Here is a 23,010-nt window from a genome sequence, read left to right on the forward strand (position 1 = left end):
GAATGAACAAAAAGAAAGAAACTCTACATGAGGAACAAGTAGAATGGGAGAGTAAGGGGAAAAGAAAAGAGACAAAGAGGAGGAAGAAAAGGAGGAACACAGTGGAAATAAATAATTGCAGAACTGGGTGCGGAGAGTGAAGAATCATCTTTTTCATCTTCTGTTGCAAGGACACCGTATGGCGCATGCTCTGCTTGAGTCTGGCTTAAATAGCTATCTCCCAGGCTTAGATCCGATGTGATACAAGGGCTCTAGCTTCTGCTTGATTAATTCAAGTTCCTTCTGTCTGTTTCTCCTTGTTTTGTTGAGGGTTGTGTTTATTAGCTATAACAAACCTTTCTAGCATTTTCTCCTGGTCCCTCATTTCCCATTCAGGGCTAGCTTGTCTCTGGCCACGTGGCTCCGTGCTACATGCAGGGCCCAGCTCCTATTCTTGCCAAGGGTCTTAGGTGACAAGAGGCCAGGTTTGAACCAATAGCGTCTGAGTTTTCCTCCAGATATGAGGAAGTCAGTGACTTTGGATAAAAACGTGAAAGGTAAGTAGGCAGATTTCTATTCATCCCCCACAATCATCTTTCTTCCATAGGAATAGAGTTACAGCTGAACCCAAGGCTGCCTCACTACAGATTATATTTCTTGGCCTCACTAGCAGCTAGCTCTGGTCATGTGACCAAGTTTTGGCAATAGGATGTGAACAGAAGACTCTGAATCTTTCCATTGAAAGAAGTCCATAGGTGATTTTCCTGTTCACTTTCCCCATTCCCACTGGTTGGGAGACAATGGCAACCAGACTAGCTTTTTTGAACAAAGAGGGGGAAATCATGTGTTGCAGAAGGCAGTTTCTTCCTTCCATTTCTGGACTATTTGGCGAAAGAGAAATAAATTATATGGTTTAAGCCACTGTATTTTGAGTTCTCTTTGTACACTTTAGCCTGTACTTTAAACAATTCATTATTTATGAAGCCTGTTGGAGCGAAGATGGGTCTGGCAGGAAGATCAGGATTGCGGTAAGTGCACAGCTGTTAATTCTCAGACTTTTACCTTTTTGAAGATTGTTTTTTTTATGTATGTGTCTTCTCTTTTTTCCTTCAAACAGAAAAGAAAATAATCCTTTAGAATTATAAACAGATTTATAACCCCTACGTGTCAGTAATCTTCAAGTATTTTAAAGTCTTCATTCTACTTTTGTAGTGCTAAATTTCCAGCTACCAACATATCATCTTGGTTGTCATCACACCGAAAACAAAAATAGCAACAAAACAACCTACTTTTAGGTTGTTAGGTTAGCAAAATATGCTGCTTTACAGTATATTTTTACCTATTTACATGAGGTTTTCTCATTCACACTAAAGAAAATGCAAAAGGCAGCTGAAATCAGATAGGAGCTGACAGAGAAGAAGGGGGGTGTCAGAAAGGTCAAGGAAAAGTAGATCTCAGAAATCACAAGTATATGTCCTAGGATTTAGGGGTTTGCCTTGAAAAGCTGAAGCTATAATCCATGTTTATAAAAGCCAGAAGTTAATTACAAAGTAGAAAAAAACATTGGAAAAATGAAGACAAATTTAGAATGGGATAAAAGAGATTAGATGTTTCAGAAATTAAAGTGAAGGACATAGATTTGTAAAAAAGGAACCAGGAAGTTTAGAACAATTAGGAAAGATTAGAAAGAAAATAATCAGTGGAAAATAGTGAACAAATCAAGAGATTTCCTAAAAGAAAATCAGAATAATAGAAGCATTTTAAGATAAATTTGAGAACAAATGTCCTGAAATATAACAAAAAAATTGAATATACACATAAGTACGTATATTTTCACCCTATAGCATAAAAATTGACTCCAAACTGTCAATCCTGAGATATATTCCAGCAAATTTACTGGACTTTAAAGATAAAGCAAGAGGGAGCTTGGGTGGCTCAATGATTGAGCATCTGTCTCTAACTCAGAGCATGATCCCAGGGTCCTGGGATCGAGTCTTGCCACGGGCTTCCTGCAAGATGTATGTTTCTCCCTCTGCCTATCTCTCTCTCTCTCTCTCTCATGAATAAATAAATAAAAATCTTCAAAAAAAAAGGTGAAGCAAGAATGGAATGGGCAGTCTAGACAAAAATGTCAAGTCATTTTCAAGGGAGGGGGATCTTTTTGGCTATAGAATTTTCTACAGTAATACCTAACGCCACAGGAAAGTGGAGGAAAACCTACAAGATGCTTCTAGAAATAGTGAGTCAAATATTTTTCACATATAAAAAATAAAACAATGCTTTTGAACAGGAAAATCCTGGGAATGTCGTTCCTATGAGTAATTATTGGGAAAACTAAGGATCCACCTCAGCAAACTGAGACAAGACTGGAAAAATTTTGGCAAAAGGATTCAAATAAAAGCAGGGAGTGGGCAGCCTGGGTAGCTCAGCGGTTTAGTACTGCCTTTGGCCCAGGGTGTGATCCTGGGGACCCAGGATTGAGTCCTGTGTCGGGCTCCCTGCATGGAGCCTGCTTCTCCCTCTGCCTGTGTCTCTGACTCTCTGTCTCTCTGTGTTCTCTCATGAATAAATAAATAAAATCTGTAAAGCACCTTGTTATATTTTTAAAAAGGCAGGGAGTGAGGTGACAGACCAGGATGTTAAACTACATGCCCTAACAATACAATAACCAAAAAAAAAAAATGTATGAGGAAGCGGAGAATATGGGTGGTAGAGCAAGATCATTGTCTGTTGGACTCACAGCAAACATGATTTGGACAAATCAGGGAGTAATATCACACACATTTAAGAGCTAAAAGATACACATAAATATAACATCATGATGGATCTAGGGAGTATAATGTTAAGTGAAATAAATCAGGTAAAGATAAATACCATATGATTTCAACCATTTGCGGAATTTAAGAAACAAAACAAATGAACAAAGAAAAAAAAAGACAAACCAAAATAAAAAAAAAAGAAAGAAAAAAGAGAAAAAAGACAAACCGACAGACTCTTAATTACAGTGAATAAACTGATGGTTGCCAAAAAGGAGGTGCGTGTGTGGGGGGGTGATGGGTAAAATAGGTAAAGGGGATTAAGAGAATTCTTATCATGATAAGCACTGAGTAATGTATAGAATTGTAGAATCACTGAATTGTACACCTGAAACTAATATAACACTGTGTGTTAACTATACTGGAATTGAAATGAAAAAAAAAAAAACTATTTGACACCAAAAATAAAAAAGTAATATCATGAGCTAAACTTGGGTGGGAGAGAAAAGAGTGGACTGAGGAATCAGGCACATGCTAAATTTATCAATTTTTTGGGTAGGAAACCAGTGAGTACTGCCTAAAGAGAGAGTATATAAAAGTAATTCTAAGAGTAATCATTAGAACAAAAATACAAACATTTCTAAATATCGGAAGTATATACTCACTCCTAACCAATGAAAACATGAGAAATGAGTTCAATTCAGTCATTCATTTCTTTAAGGTAGAGACCCAGAAGTGGCCCACATTTCCTCAGCTCCGAGGCCATTGGCCAGAGCTTGGCCACAAGGTCAGGGCTAGCCACGGGGAAGATTGAGAGGTTGAGTCTAGCTGGGTAGCCACATGCCCAACTGTAATGAGGGGAACAGAAATCGAATCTTCCTAACTATCAGAAGTACACATACGCACATAAATGCATAGAAGACAGAATGCAGAGTGTTAACATTTTTAATATCCAAGACACTAGAATATATAATATAAATGAGTATGACATATGCAAGACCATACATTTTGGTCCTATCAATAAAAGTAAATGGACTTAACTCACTTATTTAAATAAAGATTTTGAGATTGAATTACAGAGTAAACTCCAACTTTTATCATATACACAAGACTCATGGAAAAAGATATTTTATAACTATTGAAAATAAATGTAAAGGCAAAAGTATATTCTGCATACATCAACAAAAAGAAACCAGGGAGTCATGATCTGAATATCTAAGGAAATATATAATTCAGGCCAAAAAGCTTTAAGCCAGTAGAAATCACTGGAGACATCCTATTATAATGAAAAATAGGTAGCAACTACTCCTAGCAGCAACTTTATTTTTACCTCCCTCAGTCAATAAGAGGTCAAGCGCACAAAATGAGGAGGCCCAAATAATACACTTAACAAGGTTGTTACGATTAATTCGTATTCAACTCCATGTCCTAAAAATAGAGAATGTACATTTCTTCCCACCCTTTCTTAAACATTCTTGGGTCAAAGAGGAAATATAAATCCAAATTGCAGACTATCTAGCAAATAACAATAACGAAACTATCTCCTACAAGAACCCATACATTCTCTAATTTAGGAAAAAACAGTAATTTTAGAAAGGATGAAGAAAATCCCTGCATACAGTCAGTCTTCATTATCCATGGATTCCATATTTGTGAACTCACCCACTTGCTAAAATTTCTCTTTAACCCCCAAATCCATGCTCGTGGCACTTTCATGGTCATTCATGGACGTGGGCAAGCAGTGGATCATTCGAGTCGCTGATGGCACACATTCTCAGCTACGGTGGAACAAGGGGATGTTCCACCTTCTTGCTTCCACTCTCGTGGAAAAGGACACAAGTGTCCTTTTGCCATTTATTTAGTGCTTTTTTTGGTGAATTTGTTGTTGAAAATGGTAGTGGTGCTGAGGTGCTATCTCATGTTTCTAAGCATAAAAAGGTTGTGATGTGCCTTATGGAGAAAATCTGTGTGTTAGATAAACATTCAGGCAAGCGTTCTAGTGCCGTTGGTGATGAGTTCAACATTGATGAATTAACACATATATTAAATACAGTATCTTTAACTAGAAACACTCAGAAAAATACAAAGGTATGTATTGGTTGGTATGCTGCAGCCAGAGGCTCACAGGAGCATAACCCTGTACTTCTTCTAGAAGCAATGGTTCCTATATATTGGCAAATTGAACACCAATATAAAATAAAAAAATAATAAAAAAATAGAAGCAATGATTCAGTATTAGCAAATTCTGTGTTTGGGGGTGACTTTATAGAACATATCTACTCTGAATAATGAAAACTGGCTGTATATGTACATACATGTGGATATGCATGTATGAGTATGAAAGCAATGTGTTTCCAGAATCCATCCACTTTTTTTCATTGTTTTTATTTCAAATATTGTATTTTTCTCTTTTTTTCCCTCAAATATTGTTCTTTTTAATCTTAGAATTTATATTTGGTCCTTTTTTTAATCATTTCTATTTCTTTGTTGATATTTGCTGTTTGGTGAGAAATCAATTTTCCTACTTCTTTACACTTGGCTTTATTAAACATATTTTAAATAGCTGATTTATGAGGTGCCTGGGTGGTTCAGTCCTTTAAGTGTATGCTTTCAGCTCAGATGATAATCTCAGGGTTCTGGGGTCCAGCCCCACATCAGGGTCCCTGCTCAGTGGGGAGCCTGCTTCTTCCTGTCTCTCTGCCCCTCCCCACCCTCGCTTGTGCTCTCTGTCTCTCTCAAATAAATGAAAAATAAGACCTTAAAAAAATTAAATAGCTGATTTAAAGTCTTTGTCTAGTAATTCCAGTGTATGGTCTTCCTTGGGTACAGTTTCCATGTTTCCTGAGTATAGAGCCATAGTTTGTTGCTTTTTTTTTTTTTGGCATGTCAAGTAAATTTTTTCTTAAAAACCTAACATCTTAAATAATACGTGATAACTCTGGAGATCGAATATCCCCATTTCCCCAAAGTTTGTAGCTATTGCTGCTGGTTGTTATTCCTGTTGGTTGTTGTTCTTTATTTAGTGTTTTTTTTTTTTTCCTGAACTAATTCTGTAAAGTCTGTGTATTTTGCTATGTGGCCCCTGAAGGTCCAGCTCAGTTTAGTGGTCAGTTAATGACTGGAAAGAGATTTCCCTAAATATCTAGGACTGATAAGTCTCCCAGTATTTGCCAGGGGGCTATAAAAGCCTGTGTTGATGCATGCCTTCAATGCACAGCTGGGCAGTTTACAATTCCACCCTTGCTGTCACTTCCTGCTTGCACAGACCCTCCTGGTTAGGGAGAGGTGAGGGCTTTATTAGGTCTTTCCTAATACCCAGCCCTGGGTATATGTACTTCCCTAGACCTGTGTGTGGACTTCCAGATGGCCAGAAATATTGGGGTGTTTTATATATACACATATATATATATATTTGTATACTATAAACAACACATTACATACTTATGTGTATATAAAGTATATATTATACTACAGTGCTATATATACACAAAATACTATATATTTTTATGTATACTATATAAACTATATGTGTATATTTATGTGTATAAAATGTAGCTTTATAACTTTATGTATTACTTATATATATTTATGTATTGTATAAATGTATATAATATTTTTACAGTTTATGTATATGTACTTACATATTTTATATTATATAATTTATAGAAATATTTTATATTATATATTTAAGTATATATAATTGTCATAGTCTGCATATATTTTATTTATAATTTATGTTTATGTATTTCCACATATGACATGCTCATATTTGTATCGTATATATTCTATTTATCTGTACAAAAACATTTCTTTATTATATATATTTTTATATTTGTATATAATATAAATTATATATTTGTAAATAAATAAAACATATAAAATACACATTTATGGATGTGCTGTTGTGTTACATGTGTGTGTTTTCAGAATCTGTCTATTTCTGAACACCTGCACTGCTACCAGCTTAGTCCAGTCCAGCAGCAGCCTTGCCTAGGTCATTACTGACCTCTCATCCACCCTCCTAAAGTTTATTCTCCATGTGGCTTACAGAGCAATCCTTTAAAAACTTAATGAGAGGGATCCCTGGGTGGCGCAGTGGTTTAGCGCCTGCCTTTGGCCCAGGGCGCGATCCTGGAGACCCAGGATCGAATCCCACGTCGGGCTCCCGGTGCATGGAGCCTGCTTCTCCCTCTGCCTGTGTCTCTGCCTCTCTCTCTCTCTCTCACTGTGTGCCTATCATAAATAAATAAAAAAATAAAAATTTAAAAAAAAAAAATAAAAACTTAATGAGATTATATCATTCCCTAGCTCAAAACTCTCCAGAGTCTTTTCCTCTTACTAAGACAAGAATCCAAAGTTTTTATCATGGCCTATGAGGTATGCATGACCTTAGAAACCACTTGCCATTCACCTCTCTTTTCCTCCCCAGCCAGTAGTCTCCTTGCCACTCCTCAAAAGATCCCGTGTGTCCTGCTTCACCCTTTGCCCTGAGGTCTTCTCAGCCTCTGCACCATGGATTTTTCCTTCACCTCATTTGACATCTACTTATGCTTCAGTTTGTCAGGGAGGCTCCCACTGGCTACCCCATATAAGATGGCATGTTTCTGTAGGTGTTAGGTTGTTGCTTAGTAAGCATCTCTACTATAAGCATTTTCACTACAAACATTTTGCTACTTACTAACTGGCCATAAAGCAATTTTGCCATAAAAGATAAAATCATGAAAAATAAAAGAGGGATATTCATTTAAAAGGACATCAAGAAAAATGACTAAAAGAATTCAAATGACTTTATTGGGCAATTAAAAATATTTGTATATCAAAAAAATATTCACAAATATTTTGAAAAAATATTTGTATATCAAAATGTATACTGCAGATTCATGGCTGTACTGGACAAGTAACTGATTTTATTTTGTGAATTGTATCCAAGCACCTGTCTTCAAAGTCTTTTGCCTATAGTATCATACTTTTTTTTGGCTTGTTGATTTGTCTTCTTGTTCAGCATAGCATTTTTCCTTTTTTCATTAAAATTTCTTCCATCACTAAAAGAGATATCAGTTTCCCAATACTGGGATGTATATCTGTGACTGAGCTTTGTATCACATTGTGAAAGCTTTCTACACTGTTGCATATTCTCAGCATATTGTTCCATGTCCACTGGTGAACATTCAAAAGTTCTGTGGGAAATGGGGGCTCAAAGTGTACCGCTGTTTAGACCATTATGAGGGTTCAATTTATATACTAGAAAAATGTGAGTACTGAGTCAATGAAGAAATGAAACCAAACTGTCCACCAGTTATTTTAATTTTTTATGGCAAAATTTCCTTATAGCCAATTAGTCATACAGAAAAATGTTTGCAGCAAAAATGTCTACAGCAAACATGCTTATGGTGAAGATACCAGACATGATTTCTATCACTTTATACCTCCATTACTTTTATTGTCTCCTCACTTGAGCTGAGGTGAAGGGAAAAGCATTTGACATAGTGTCAACATGAAGTGAGAGGGTCCTGAAGCAGAAGATTATTTAGTTTATTTAAGGAGGCCAGAGTGGTGTGTGAAGAAAGGGATGGTAAGAAATGAGATTTTAAGAGCTAATTTTTAAAAAGACTTTATTTATTTATTCGAGAGAGAGAGAGAGAGCAAGCAGAGACATAGGCAGAGGGAGAAGCAGACTCCATGCAGGGAGCCTGATGTGGGACTCAATCCTGTAACTCCAGGATCATGCCCTGGGCTGAAGGCAGGGGCTAAACCACTGAGCCACCCAGGGATCCCCTAAGAGGTAATTTTAAGAGGTAATCAGGGGCATCTAAAATATTATATTTGTTTGTGTATTGTCCACTTATTGAATCTAAGTTCAATAAGATTTTGTTTACCTCTTTACCATTATTGGGCAGCTTTGGCAGTAGAGACTTATCGAATAAATGAATGAAGAATATAAAAAGAAAACAGCATAAGTAAGTAGTGAGGTATATCATGTTCATGAATTAGAAGACTTAATATTTTAGAAATGTCAATTCTTTCCAAATTCATCCTAAGCAATTTCAATAAAAAGTCAATAGGATTTTCAAGGAAACTCAATAAGATGCTACCAAAATTTATATGAAAGAAAAACTATCCAAAATGGCTAAGATAATTTTGAAAAAGAAACAAATTGAAAGAAACTTGCTTGACCAGATATCAAGATATTATAAACTTATAGTACTAGAATGTGCTATGTATCGATGCAGATTTAGATAGAGTAATGGATTGGACTGGAAAGCCCCCCAACAAACCCATATAGATATATGGCAGTGTGATACATGTCCTATGTGGTATTATATGGGAATAATTGGAGAAGCTGGGACAATTGGTTACCAACGTTGGGAAAAAAATTAGACCCCCTACCTCTTATCACACTAAAAAATTCAATTCCAAAAGGATTAAAGATACAAAACGAGAAAAGAAATAGGAGTGTCTTAGCCTGGTATTCCCAAAAGCAGATTTTGAGATAAGGGTTTGTGTTCAGGAAGTTTACTTGTGAAACTGTGTCAAGGATCCAAGGTGGTAAACTGGAAAGGGGCAAAGGATAGGAGAGAAAGCCATTTGGGACAGTTGCTACTGTGGTCCTGATCCAGGTGGGGATCCTTTGAAGTGCTATTAAAAAAATTGCTCATCTTAGAAATGGAAGAGAGAATCTTTATTTACTGGATCCTGTCCTTCATTAGTCAAAATGTTCAGTAAAATAGGGAAGGTATGAAAAGTTATCTGAAAGTCAGCCTCAGGTTATGTCAAGATTTCTTAAAATAAGACTGAGAAGCGCAATCATAAAGGATAATATAGAAAATTAGATCACACAGATCACATCTTTTGTGCATAAAAAATGATAAATCAGATAAAAAGATCAAAGGATAATGTGAAAGAAGCTGGAGGGGATATTTAAGAAATGGGGATCAGGGAAGGCCTCTCTGAGGAGGAGATATCTGAGTTGAGGGGGAAAGCATTTTATTAGTGTCAACAGAAAGTGCAAATGTCCTGAGGCAGAAACTTACTCAGTTTGTTCACCGGGACCAGAGTAGTGTGTAAGAGCAAGAATGGTAAGGGATGGGATTTAAAAGGTGATCAAGGCAGCTTGTGTAATGCTTCTCTAGGTTCAGTTGGAAACCACTGAAAGGGTATAAACAACTGGGTGGCAGGCTATTGAGTGAAGAATGAATTATAGGTGGCAAGAATGGAAGCAGAGGGTCCACTTAGGAGGACTCTGCAGTATTTCATATGCAAGATAATGCGGCTTGAATCAGGGAAGTGGCAAAGCAAATAAAGAATGGACAAATTTGATATATAGTTTGAGACCTTATGATGAGTTGATATGGGGAATGGTTAGGAAAAAGAAGGAATCAAGCATACGTTCTATATTTTTGATTCAGGCAGCTGACTAGTTGTCATGCCATTTACAGAGATAAAGATGACTGGTAGTGAATGACAGGTTTGGGACTGAAATAAAGAAATCTGACATGATGAATTTGACACACCTATTAGAATGCAAGGGGAACTTTGGAGTAAGAAGTTGGGTTTATGACAGTTCAAGAGAAGAATTAGAGGAGGAGAAATATACTTGGCAGTCATTCACATATTCAAGGAATTTATAGCTTCCAGACTACATGAAATCCCTCTGGAGAGAGTATAATTAGAGATGAGGAAAGCACTCAGGTCCAAACCCGGGGGCATTCCAATATGTGGATGTCAGGAAGTTGAGAAGGGATCACCACCACCAATACCACCACCAAATCACCAGGAAGGAGCTATCGGCAGTGGGAAGTTGTGGTGTCCCCCCAAATAGTGCATTCATCCATGTGGCCTGAAAGGGACCATATTCTCCTAACTTCCTCACCTGATCACGGTGATGCCAACGTCTGCCAGGTGTTAGGAGGTAAGAGGCAGCCAAGAACCCTGTCAGAAAGGCCATGATCAGGTGATCACTGCGGGCTACCCTCCAACAAGCCACACCAGCTCCATCCTCTTGACTGGAGAAACCAGTTTGTCAAGGACAGATCCCTTCTGCTCCCTTCAGGCCCAGGCTGCAGGAAAGAGATCTGCCTCCCTTTCTACCACTGCTCTCCATACATGCTGCGTCCTACCCACCTGCCTCCCACCCCACCTGTGAGGCCAGGAGGGCCATAGCTCCATCTAAGGTCAATATTTACAATCCTAGGGAGCATGCAGTCCAGAGGAAGCCTCACCTTCATAATGGAGTCTATAAAGAACCCTCATTAATCAACAACATTGATTATGACATCACTATCCATAACAAAGAGCCAACAATCAAAAATCACCAATCTTCAAAAAAAGGGATTAAGGGCACCTGGGTGGCTCAGTCAGGTACGCATTGGACTCCGGATTTTGACTTAGGTCATGATCTCAGGGTGATGAGATCAAGCTCATCTTGGAGCCTGCTTAAAATTCTCTCTCTTCTCCCTCTGCTCCTTCCCCCACTCATATGCACACATGTGTGCACGCACTCTCTCTCTCTCTCAAAACACCACACTCCAATCTTCTAATTTGTAGTTTTCTGATATTTCTTTACCCCTTCCTTTATTTTACTGTGGTATTTTATTATTATAATTTTTTGCTTTAAGTATATATTTTGTACAATTATATATGCGGATTCAATTTTTCACAAAGAGAATTAATTAATTTATTTAAATTACTCATCCGGCATATTCGTGGATGGATCAATATGTAAAGGCTTAACTATTTCTAACGCAGAGTCTTTCTCACCTGCTATACAGCAGAATGAAGGAATTCTTGTGATGTTAGTACCTTGACCTAGAGCAAGGACAGCTAAAGAAGGAAAACATACTAAGTATTTGGGGTACAACACTGGCCTAACCATGCAAAATTAGCCCTTCTCTGTTTCATTATTATGGGACAATATGGAGCCTCTCACTTTGCATTTAGCACCCAAGATTTCTGCATTGGGGGGGCTATGCCAATAAGCACATGTGTCACTGGGAACCTGTGTTGTGATTATACCTTGAGCCATGCTGCAACTCTGCCTTTGGGTAAACCTTAGAGCTTAAAAAGAAGGAGGTTAATCCCCTTAGTCTGTGCAAGTAGGGGTCACTGTGAATTGTCTTGCCATATCCTTCAGACGGAGCCATGGGGACTTCATCTGCAGCCAACATGGTTCTATCCAGTCTTTAGCATGAGCTTGTCCAGTCTTTCAAAAATCTTATCCTCTACTGAAGCCTTCCACACTCCTTTATGGGGGAGCACCCATATTACCCCGAAAGCTGGCTCTTCCTTCCATTCTGCCAAATTCCTCATGCTACTGCAGTAAGTAATCATGGGCAGTTTCAATGTCTGTGCATCTTCACCCAGAATGAGTACTTTGAAGAGAGACTGAGTTTTGGTGGTTGTCAGTATAGGTGTGGTCTGATTTATAAGGAAAGAGAAGTTGTGGAAGCGTTGGGAATGTACAGTGGATAAGCAGAGCAGTGAAAAGGGAAGTATGATGAAGCCTATTAGGGTGAGGTCTGGTAAATGGAATGTGAATAAGGTAGGGGTGTCAGGATTTGGAGATACAAGAAAAAATATAGAAAGTATCTTAATGATGCTGGAAACAATACTTAGCCTATAAGTAATAATGTGTATACAATATTATTAAGATGTCATCTTTTTAAAAAGGTATCATAAGCATCAATCTCCTAAATACTGAACAGATCATTCACACTGTATTTAGGTGAAAGCAAGAAAGGAAATCTGAAAATAAAAAAACACAGGGGATCTCAAGCTGATTCAGATTTAAGAAATAAGATAGGAAGCTATAGGAGAAAAAAAAATCTCTATGTATCTATTTTCACTGTTTTTAGGTAAAATCTCTTGCAGGCCCTTCTCTGTTTTCTGCCAACTACATATTTCTGAATTCTATGGGCTTGCATTTCTTATATGGCTATCTAACGAAATCCAGAAATCAGATTTGAAAAATGTAAGTCTTTGTAACTAACAAGGAAGGATGCTTGGATGGCTCAGTCAGTTAAGCGTCTGCCTTTGGCTCAGGGTCCTGGGATTGAGCCCAGACTTGGTTTACCTGCTCAGTGGGGAGCCTGCTTCTCCCTCCCCCTCTGCCCACCTCCACTTGTGTTCTCTTTCATGCTCTCTCTCAAATAAATTAATTATTTGAAATCTTTATTAAAAATGTATATATATATGTAATTAACAGGGAATTACAGAAAGAGATGGAGGGAAAGTCCCCCAACTTATAGCTGTGGAAGGTGAGAGAGCATTCTGCACCATAAACTACTTAAAGAATATGATTTGACAAAATATTAAATTGAGAAATCTCATAAAAAGGTAAGTCTTATTCTCTTGCAAAATATGGAGATATGGCAATCATTACCAGTTTGTTCTTCTCTCAGTTGATAAAAAATTTGTCCTTGGAACAGTTAATTTGAAGGGGTCTTGTAATACTCCCCCAATTAGAAATTATTACCACTTCTCATGAAACCAGTTCCAAAGAAGCCTTAAATCTGATTGACAGTCTTGATAATTCTTGGATCTGGCCATCATATTTTTTTAAAGATTTTATCCACTCATTCATGAGAGACACAGAGAGAGAGGCAGAGACACAGGCAGAGGGAGAAGCAGGCTCCCTATATGGAGCCTGACACGGGACTCTATAACAAGACCGCGGGAATAACGACCTGAGCCAAAGGCAGATGCTCAACTGCTGAGCCACCCAGGTATCCCTGGCCATCATATTTTTAAAATTTTTATTTTAATTCCAATGTAATTAACATAAAGTGTTACACAAAATAGTAATTCAGCAATTCGATACTAGCCATCATGTTTTGATTGACATTGGAATCCCTAAACTATGTAAATGCTTATAAGATTTTATATTAAATCAGAAAAAAAAACCTCTTGGCATTCTTATTTCCTCACACGCAAGCAGGTAATAAAATAACCACAGATTTTTTTACTTAAATAAAGATTTTGAGAGCTTTGTCTCATTTAAATTCACTCCAGGTATTATGTAATGGGGAAAAAAAGATATCCATAGTAACAAACACATTGGTACACCATATAAGAGTTTTTAAAAAGTGCAAGAAAATTCCTATTGGAAGAGCATTAAATAAGATATAAGTGGGTAAAATCTCTGTTCTCCCAAAGTTAATCTGCATTTTCAATGCATTTCTTCTTTTTTCCCTCAAGTTTTTGTTTAAATTCCAGTTAGTTATCATATATGGTAAAATTGGTTTCAGGTGTAGAATTTAGTGATTCATCACTTACAAATAACACCCAGTGCATTTCTAATCAGAGATTCCAGTGAACTTGGGAAGGAGGCAGGAGGGGGATCTTCTTGAGTTGATTCTAAAATTCACCCTCAATGAGTCATCAGGATGGTGCTACCTCTGAACTTTCTCTTCTTTTCTGTAACCCCTTTGATTGCAAAAGAAAATCTAGTATATAGACAGGTAAAGGCACTGTGTGATTAAAGTGGTGGTTCAATCACAATGTAATAGTGTAGAGAATATTTTTTAAATTCCCACCTCACATGAAAGCAGAGAGGAAAAACTCATGGAATTATAGATGTAAACATAAAAAATGATAGGTATTTCAAACATTTGATTCTATCATCAAACATGGAACAATGTTTTTAAAATCTTCAGGTAAAATGGCTGTTATAAAAGCAATGGGAAACCCAAGAGAGAAAAAAGCTGACAAATTTGACTACTTAAAAATTTATAACATCTCTAGGACAAAAGAGTCCATTAACAAGCCTAAAAGGAAAATATAATAGGAGCGTCCTCATGGTTCAGTCAGTTAAACATCTGACTCTTGATTTCAGCTCAGGTCATGATCTCAGGGTAGTAAGTTTGAACCGCCAGTCTGCCTTCATGCCCAGTGGGGAGTTTGCTTGGGATTCTCTCTCTCTCTCTGCTCCTCCCCTCACTCATGCTTTCTCTTTGTCTCTAAAATAAATAATCTTTAAACAAACAGACAAATAAACAAAAGGAAAGGAAAACAAATGGGACAGCGTATTAGCAACATATATAATGTGGATTTAATGTATATACCAGATAAGCTTTTCTATATCCATTCAGCAATGTAAGAAAAAGACAACCACCACTATAGGAAGCTGACATGACACTCTGTGACAAAGACTTCAATGAAGAAGAAAAACAAATGACCAATAACAAATGAAAAATGCTCAATCACCCTCAAAATGAAGACTGGTGCATGTGAAAGCACCAAATAAGACTATATATAGTTCAGTTAAAATGTTAAATGTTTTTACTGCTTAGGTATGATACATTAATTTTAAAAAGCAAGAAAGGGGAAAATGTATAGAATTACCATATTAAGATAAATAAAAATATATTCCAAACTGACTTAATACATGCATAGAAAAATTCTGCAAAGACATATACCAATGTTTATAAGAAAGATATTTTAAAATCAGAATAAAACAATATCAAGATATGACCATTTTGGAAAAAAATAGTTGCTTTAAAAGGCTTTAAAAGGCATTCATTTAAAAAAAAGGCATTCATTTTTTTTCCTTATGAAAGGCATAGAAAATAATGATAAATTATAGCATTAAAAAAAACACTGCATTTGTGACATAAAAATCAAGTAAATTCTTTTTCATTCTTACTTATTTTCTCATTGTGTTTTCCCGAAGTAGGATTGTTTCCAATATCCATGGTATCTAGAAAGTAATAGGTGGTGGTCATATAGTTGTAATTTAGAAATAAAAATTACAAATCTTATGACAATTCACACTGCGGAAGGCTTGAGTTTATAATGATCTGAGTATCATTTCTCTGTCTTCCTTCTAAAGGAAACAGGTACTGAATTGATATCTAAGGTCCTTTATTTCTCTGGGACTTTATAAAAGGCTCTTAATTTCTTAAGTACATCAGTTTCTTCGTTCATGAAACAAGAAAAGCAACTGTTATCCTGTTCAGGCTTTAAACTTTTTATAACAATGAAATAAGATCTTATTTACAAAAGTTAATGAGAAATCACTACATTCGTCAACTATGGAAGACATTCTTCAAAACTATATGCTGAGTTTAAGAATATTTATCTAGGGCCTTTGTTTCCTGACAGGTAACAGGACCATTTGTCTTTTGAGGCTTTTCCAAGGTTGTGACAAAGTGACACTATTATCTGAAGAACACTTGGATTTCTTCATTCCACGGACAAGGGTGGGATGTCACTATATAAATCCAATACTTTAGTAAATGAGATACTGCTATTTTTGCCAGTGTGTTTCTACTAGATCATCCATGTCAATCCACCCTGTTCAACATGACTTTATAAGAATCTCTTGCCTCCCTGCCACTCCCAAAAGGCTCAGGTCAAGTAGATGCAGAGAATGGGACTCTGGCATGGATGTACCCCTTCCTTATCAAAGTGTGTTCAGAGTCAAGTGCAGCAGGAAACAAAAGCTCTGATATCAGATTCCTGACATTGTGCAGTCTAGGACCCTGTGACCCTTCAACTTCCATAACTGGTCATTCCATTGGTCAGCTGCCTGATGTCCTTGAACTCTGATCAACTACATACCCAGGGTCTGTGGTATCAGCAGAACCACCTCCACCCCAAGACCCTCAGGCAGCCTTACCCATCGTGTCAGATGCTTGGCTATTCTCAGTCCTTGTTCCTTGGCCTCTTGAAATACCCTTCGAAAGACACATGACACATGAACACTCTTCATTTCCAAGTCCTTGGGACTCTGCTCCTAAATTATGATTTGTAAAGAGTTTTCATTTGCATCTCTTCTCTAATGATCCTCCCTTCCCCCAACCCTCCACTAAAAGATGTCTCAACCTCTGAAATCACTTTCTTTGTTTGCTCCCCATTGTTTTTGCCCTTCCTTTCAAACTGTTTTTTCTTTTATCCTTTTCTTTTTGCCCTAAATCTGTATTTCTGTTCTTCTACTTTTTCTTTACATGCTTTTCCTATCCACCATTTATGACATTTTCACATACTTTTATATTTACTTTATGTGACATTATTCTTTTCCAGAAATATTATTTTATTACATTTATATATTTGTATATATAAAATTCAATTATTAAAATAGTTTTTGTAAATATTCTGTATAAATACTATAATAAAGTAACTTTTGACAGAAATAGTTCCAAATGTTAGAATACAGGAAGTGAACAATTTTTTTTCACTCACTCAGTAAGTTTGCTAAACCCCTTTCATGTACCAGGCGCTGAGATGGGTGCTGATAGTAATTCAGGCAGAAGACTACTGAAGTATCAATGATTGTCAATTTTATGAGCAACCAGGGAATTGACACAGAAACAAATGAGTGAATATATTGAAATATGACGAAATGTGTGTAAAGAAGTGTGTGTAGATTCAGCAAATGAAAGTAACCACAAGGAGTTTAGTATATCTGAGCATGAAGTGAAAGAATAAAGAACATTGATAAGGATGGAGAAAGAGGCAGGAGCCCTTAGGTAAGTGGCTTTGGAGGCCCCATGAAGGAGAACTGACTTAATCCTAAAGGAAATTAAAGGACTTTGGGTGCAGTTTTGAAATATCAATTTAGCTAAATCACTTAGAATACATCTGGTGGGAAGAAGATTAGAAGGAGAACAAGATCCTGTAGATCTAGTACAATGAGAAGTGAGATAGATATGGATTAGAGTGTCAGCACTGGGAGTGGAGATGAAAGGACAGGCTGGAGACATTTAAAAGGAAGACTTGATAGAGTTAGGTGATGGATGTGGTGTGTCAATTGAGGAGACAACAGTGTCATGGGTGACTCTGTGAATTTCAATTTGAAAACAATGGGGCAATTAATAGTGTATTTTAGAAACAGAGAACACTGGAGAAGCAGATGCTGGTTTTAGGAAGATGATGTGTTCAGTTTTGCAAGTGTTGAGTTTGAAGGTTTTGAAAGACATCTAAAGTGGGGAAGGCTAGGACCTTCAGAACCTTGGACAGAGGTCATTCTGCCATTTGGATGGATGAGTTTAGATGCTTGGAGGACGGGGCTGGGCTGGAAATGTATGCTTAGGAACTATTAAGTTGTGGATGGTGATTGAAACCATAGGAATGAGTGAAATGCCTATGCCTGGGCAACGTCTCTTGTAATCTGGGTGAGTTATAGGGGACACTGATACCTGGGAGCGCCTTGCTCTGTAAAGCCACTTCTACTGAGAACCACCCTTGCACCAACATTGCTTTTGTCCCATTTCAGATCCCACAATTTCTCCATCTTGCCTCTCTTCTTTTTACACTCTGCCATTTTTTATCTCATCTTTTAACTCTTTCTCTACATGGTTCTCTGTGTGCCTCCTCTTTCTTCTCTCCATTTATTCCCGATGTATGTACCCCACTCCATCAATTCTCTATGCTTCTATCCCTGAATCTCATTTTATTATTGAAGTAATCCTCTTTCTACTGTCACTTCCTTTTCCATTTTCTCTTTGCTTCCAGTCTGTTTCTCTTAATCTTGATATTTTAGCTGTTTTTACAAGTACAATTTTTGCCTTTATATTTTATCTATATTCAGCTTCATTTCATAGACTGCTACTTTCATCATGACCAAATGACTACTCTTGGCACTGACCACACTGTTGGCCACCATTACTTTTACCAATTCACTATGGGCTTTCTACATTGTAAGACTCAGTCAGTCATGGACTCTATTGCCATGTTTCTGGTACAACTTCTGAGAGTATCTTGAAAATCAACACTCTTCCCCCACAAAACCCCCCAATCTGGTGATATTTGGATTCCATTTCCATTCCACTTGAAAATACTTGAAGCATACTCAGTGAGATGTTTTTCCATTTGAAGAGCCCAGCCTATCTTTTCCATTCCTTCTCCTTACATTACCCACTCAGTGTTAACCTCCCTCCATTCAGGAACATAGCTCTTCTTTCTCTTTTGACTCCCTCAAACCTGTTGAAAGCAGTCCAAACCTTACATAAGTCGTCTATGTATGGGAGTGTGTGTGTGCATGTGTGTCTGCATTTGCATGTACATGCAATGTTTTAGGGGGGAGGTAAGATAAAGAAGAGCTTTTCCTCTGTGCAGACAAGAAAACAAAGATAATAATAATGTAACGGCTTATATAATAGATAATAGATATAATATATAAAAGATAATAATAACGTAACGTAAGCACCAACAGGTGCTTATAGGTTGGCATCTCTTCTGACCTTCTTCCTCTATTCATCTGCGGAGCTTTGAATTCACAGGAGGACATTGAAGAGAAATAAGGAAATGACAGACTATAGACAGTGACCACTTTGATGTTGTCATGTTCATTTACATTCATGGCTCAGATGAGCTGAGAAAATACCCACACTGATGACTACACCTTATATCCAACAAAGATGTGCTCTGTCATCTTTCCTATCTGGTCACATATCATTTTTCTCATTATTTCTCTATTTTCTGACCATTTCCCTGCTTTACACATTTCTATCACCATTACTTGATTCTATGAGCTTCTCTCCCCATTTCCCTGATTTCTCTTGTGCTCTGTGTTTTTTTTTTCTCTTTTTCATCAATGATGTTCTTAATCTCTGTTCCTTTTTATTTCTGTATTTATCCTTTTTGGCTCTTCCCTTCCAGGTATTTTGTATTCCTTATATCTGGCACCACTCCTACCATCTTTTTTTTTCTTTATGATTTTCATTTTTATCTATTATCTATTATCTATCTATCTATCATCTATCTATCAATCTCTATCTATCTACCTATCTAGTTGTTAAAATAAATTTTTCTTGCATCAGGCACTGATACATACTGCTGATACTATATATCAGTTCCCTTGTACCTCCTTTTTGGATTTTGATCATGGGATACAGCTCTTATATTCCTGCCTATTATATACAATAGTTATACTTTTTGACCTTTGGCCAAATTGGTGAATTTGGTCAAATGTCTACTTCTTTATTCCAAAATAGGATGACAAGAATTAGCATGCCTAAATCTTAAGGATATTGTGATTACAAAGTAAGATCTTATCTGCCAAAGTAGTTTAAAATAACACAGTATAATCAAATTACAATATGATGGGAAACTGTCAAAAACTATACTAAAGTTTGAAAGTTGTTGATCTGACGCTTTTATTACTGTCTGTAATTACATAGCGGAGCCAGTTGTCTTTTGAGGCTTTTACAATTACAAATGACATTAATGTCAATCAATATGCCACTATAGAAATCTAAGGTCTTAGTGTTAGTAGGCATGACAATAGGTGTTTAAAAAGATACCACCATTTTGCTATTCATTTCTTCCACAACAGCAGTATATAATTACAAACATTTATTCAATAGAACTCATCCTGTTAAACATGAATTTATAATAATTTCCTGTCCCCTTCTATTTTCTAAAATGCTGAAAAGGAGTTCCCAGGATTAACTGGATACAGGTCTTCAAGGTGCTGAGAATAAAATGCATCAGGAAACAGTAGCGTTTAATTCCTGACATTCTGCAGGCCAAGGCTTGGCATCCTAATCTTCTTTACCTGACCCACTTCTTAGGACTGAGTTAGAAGATTCCTGAGATTCTTCTGCACGATGTAATTCTGAAAAGTTATCACTGCTGATCCCTGCAGAAAGAAATAAAATTTCTTAGCAGTCTCAGTCTGTGTTCTAGGAACCAATCTAGTACAAAATTCTTTAAAAGGAAAATTGGAGAGTGAAGTTAGGAGCTAGGAATACTCCTACTGCCAGGCTACCCTGTGGCTCCATCTGACCTGTTGGTCAAAGTTGCTCTAGGAACCATCCCCAGGGCTGGGCTGGGGGACAATTTTGCCATGGAAGGTACTTCCTTTTTCCACCATGTCTTACCCTTTCCGCTTGTTGGCATGTACTTCTTCTTCCAGTTCCTTTGGTTATCCAGGGAGTCTGTGGAAGCAACATTTTCTAGTTGTCAGGGCCTCTATCAACTGGGACCCTCAAGAGTCTTACAGAGCAGAGCACCCTCCACTCCAGGAGTTACTTTATCTTATTTAGGCAAATGAAGAATATATTTGTATTGTATTTGTGCCATTGAACTTTTTGAGGCTTACATATTGTATCAATTAGTCCAGCCCACCTAATTCAAAATGTATAATGTGAATCAATTAATTTACAAGTAATTTTATTTTAGAGGATTTAACAAAAAATTTGAACAAAGATTTTGTAGTAAAGAACGATAGTTGTTACATCAAGAGTTTTAATTGCACTCACGTCTTTTCCTGTTGTTTATTCCCCAAAAAGATTTGTTTCCAATATCCGCAGAATCTAGAAAGTAAAGGAAAACACAACCAGTAATCTACAACTAACAGTTGTGAATCTTATGACTACTTACACTGTAGACAGGATTTGGACTAGAAAGACACTATGACAATCATTTCTGTCTCTTCCCATCTAAAGGAAAAATATCACTACTAAATGGAGCAGAGAACCACAATCCTTTGGCCCCAATTGCAAAATCAAAGAAATTTTGAAAATTCGTATTTTTCCCATAAGTTTTCAACTAACTACTTCAGCAGTGAATCTGGATTTGAGCTGTCATGAATCTATGTAAAATTTTTATTTCTCACACTTGGTGTGAATTCACCAATTTGAAAACAGACTTTTTTTTAAAGATTTTATTTATTTACTCATGACACACACACACACACACACACACACACACACACACAGAAGCAGAGACACAGACAGAGGGAGAAGCAGGTTCCATGCCGGGAGCCCGACATGGGACTCGATCCCGGGTTCCCGGGATCACGCCCTGGACTGAAGGTGGTGCAAACCACTGAGCTACCCAGGCTGCTCGAATTCACCAATTTGTTGCAGGAACATTAATATAATATATTTGAGACTCGTTGCAAGGTCATTAGTATGTATATTTGAGAATAGGATTCTGTCCCAGATTCTGTTAGATTTTTTTTTGGTAATATATAGGATATGAACCACATTGTCTTTCTAACAGATTATTATTTTATGCCTGGCTTCAAAGGTTTTGAATAAAAGACTATGGATATTTGCTAGGAGTCCTGGCTGTTCTGCTTTTTCCAGTAACTTTCCATATATAATGTATAGAAGATCTTTAAATGTTTATGAGTTAGAGTTTCCCCACCTGTGGAGTAGAGAGAGCAATAGTTATCTGGCCTACCTTTCAGTTGTTATAAACACGAAAAGATATCTTATTAGTGAAGATATTTTCAAATATCATTATATGGGCCAATGTCATATTGGAGTCATCTGTCAAAAGTTATAAATTGAATTTGATGACAATAACTAGAAACTTTTCCCTCTGTCAGTAATCAGAGTCTTTTGAATTTTGAGTAAGTTTGCAACAAAATCAAGCAATGGCAGATACCCATTTTCTCTGCTCTCTACAAAATAGGAGTGGGCAGGGGTGGAAATCACTACATAATTCAGTACTTTGGGGTTAATAAACCTGAAAGCATATAGTAAAAATGGCACTGCCATTCAACTAGAGCCACCTTATAAACCTGAATTTATAATGCTTTCTCTCTTTGCATTTTCAAAATGGCCAGATGTGGTAAATGCAGGGAATGAGATCCCAGTCTATGGAGGATGGTCAGAGTAAAATACCCTAGAAACAAGAAAGAACTCCATACTCAGATTCCTTGTGCCTGGGAGCCTAGTGATGGTAGTCCTTACCCTCCTCATCAGGATTGCTTCTCAGTGCTGAGCTCGAGGCTCTCATGGGCTCCTCTTCCTCACTGGACTCTGAAGAGTCACCAAATCTTTTCACTGCAGAGGAAGCAAGTGTCTTTTGAAAGTCTCCGTGTATGACAAAGGAATCAAGAGGGTAAAAACTTGGGAAGCTCTAAAAACCCAAGACAAGTATACCCCCAGGACACCTTAGGAGTCTGGTATGGAAGAAGGGAGATCTCCCACTTGGCTGCTTCCTTGAACCCCACTTGAAATACGGTCCCACCCCTCTCTCATCTAAAACTCCTTGGAATGTTTACTTGAGAAAAAAATTAATTCTATTGTGTTTGAACCCTTGACTTCTTTGGGTTTACTTGTTACAACCATTAGCCTAACTAATTAATACAAAAATTAAAACATAAACCATCTTAAATTAAAATGAATTTATATTCTACTTTGAAGGATATGGCAAAGAATTAGAATGAATCTTTTGTAGAAAATGCTGTTCATTTGTAACCACGAAGAGTTTTTATTTGCCCTTACCTACTTTCCAAACTCTTTCTTGGGAGATAGGTGATTTTCTGAAATCCACGGGGTCTATAAAATAAAAGGGAAGAGACAATTGTTTGTTTGCAATA

At 37.0% G+C, this 23,010-nt stretch overlaps 1 protein-coding gene across 3 annotated transcripts in view; it reads right to left on the bottom strand.

The window, feature by feature from the left end:
- SP100 (SP100 nuclear antigen) overlaps positions 1-23,010 on the bottom strand; it is a 98,127-nt gene that overhangs the window by 26,471 nt on the left and 48,646 nt on the right. The window contains exons 10-17 of one of the 3 annotated variants that reach the window (XM_055346109.1): positions 22,916-22,969; positions 22,379-22,471; positions 20,936-20,989; positions 20,555-20,611; positions 20,230-20,313; positions 16,351-16,467; positions 15,376-15,429; positions 1,042-1,086 (exon numbers count right to left, since the gene is read on the bottom strand). In XM_055346109.1, coding sequence (XP_055202084.1) covers positions 1,042-1,086; positions 15,376-15,429; positions 16,351-16,467; positions 20,230-20,313; positions 20,555-20,611; positions 20,936-20,989; positions 22,379-22,471; positions 22,916-22,969 — 558 coding nt within the window. The remainder of the gene's footprint in view (positions 1-1,041; positions 1,087-15,375; positions 15,430-16,350; positions 16,468-20,229; positions 20,314-20,554; positions 20,612-20,935; positions 20,990-22,378; positions 22,472-22,915; positions 22,970-23,010) is intronic. The other 2 variants (XM_055346110.1, XM_055346111.1) reach the window with 2 other exon arrangements.

This window comes from Nyctereutes procyonoides, unplaced genomic scaffold (assembly GCF_905146905.1).
Source record: "Nyctereutes procyonoides isolate TBG_1078 unplaced genomic scaffold, NYPRO_anot_genome, whole genome shotgun sequence".
Lineage (NCBI taxonomy): Eukaryota > Metazoa > Chordata > Mammalia > Carnivora > Canidae > Nyctereutes > Nyctereutes procyonoides.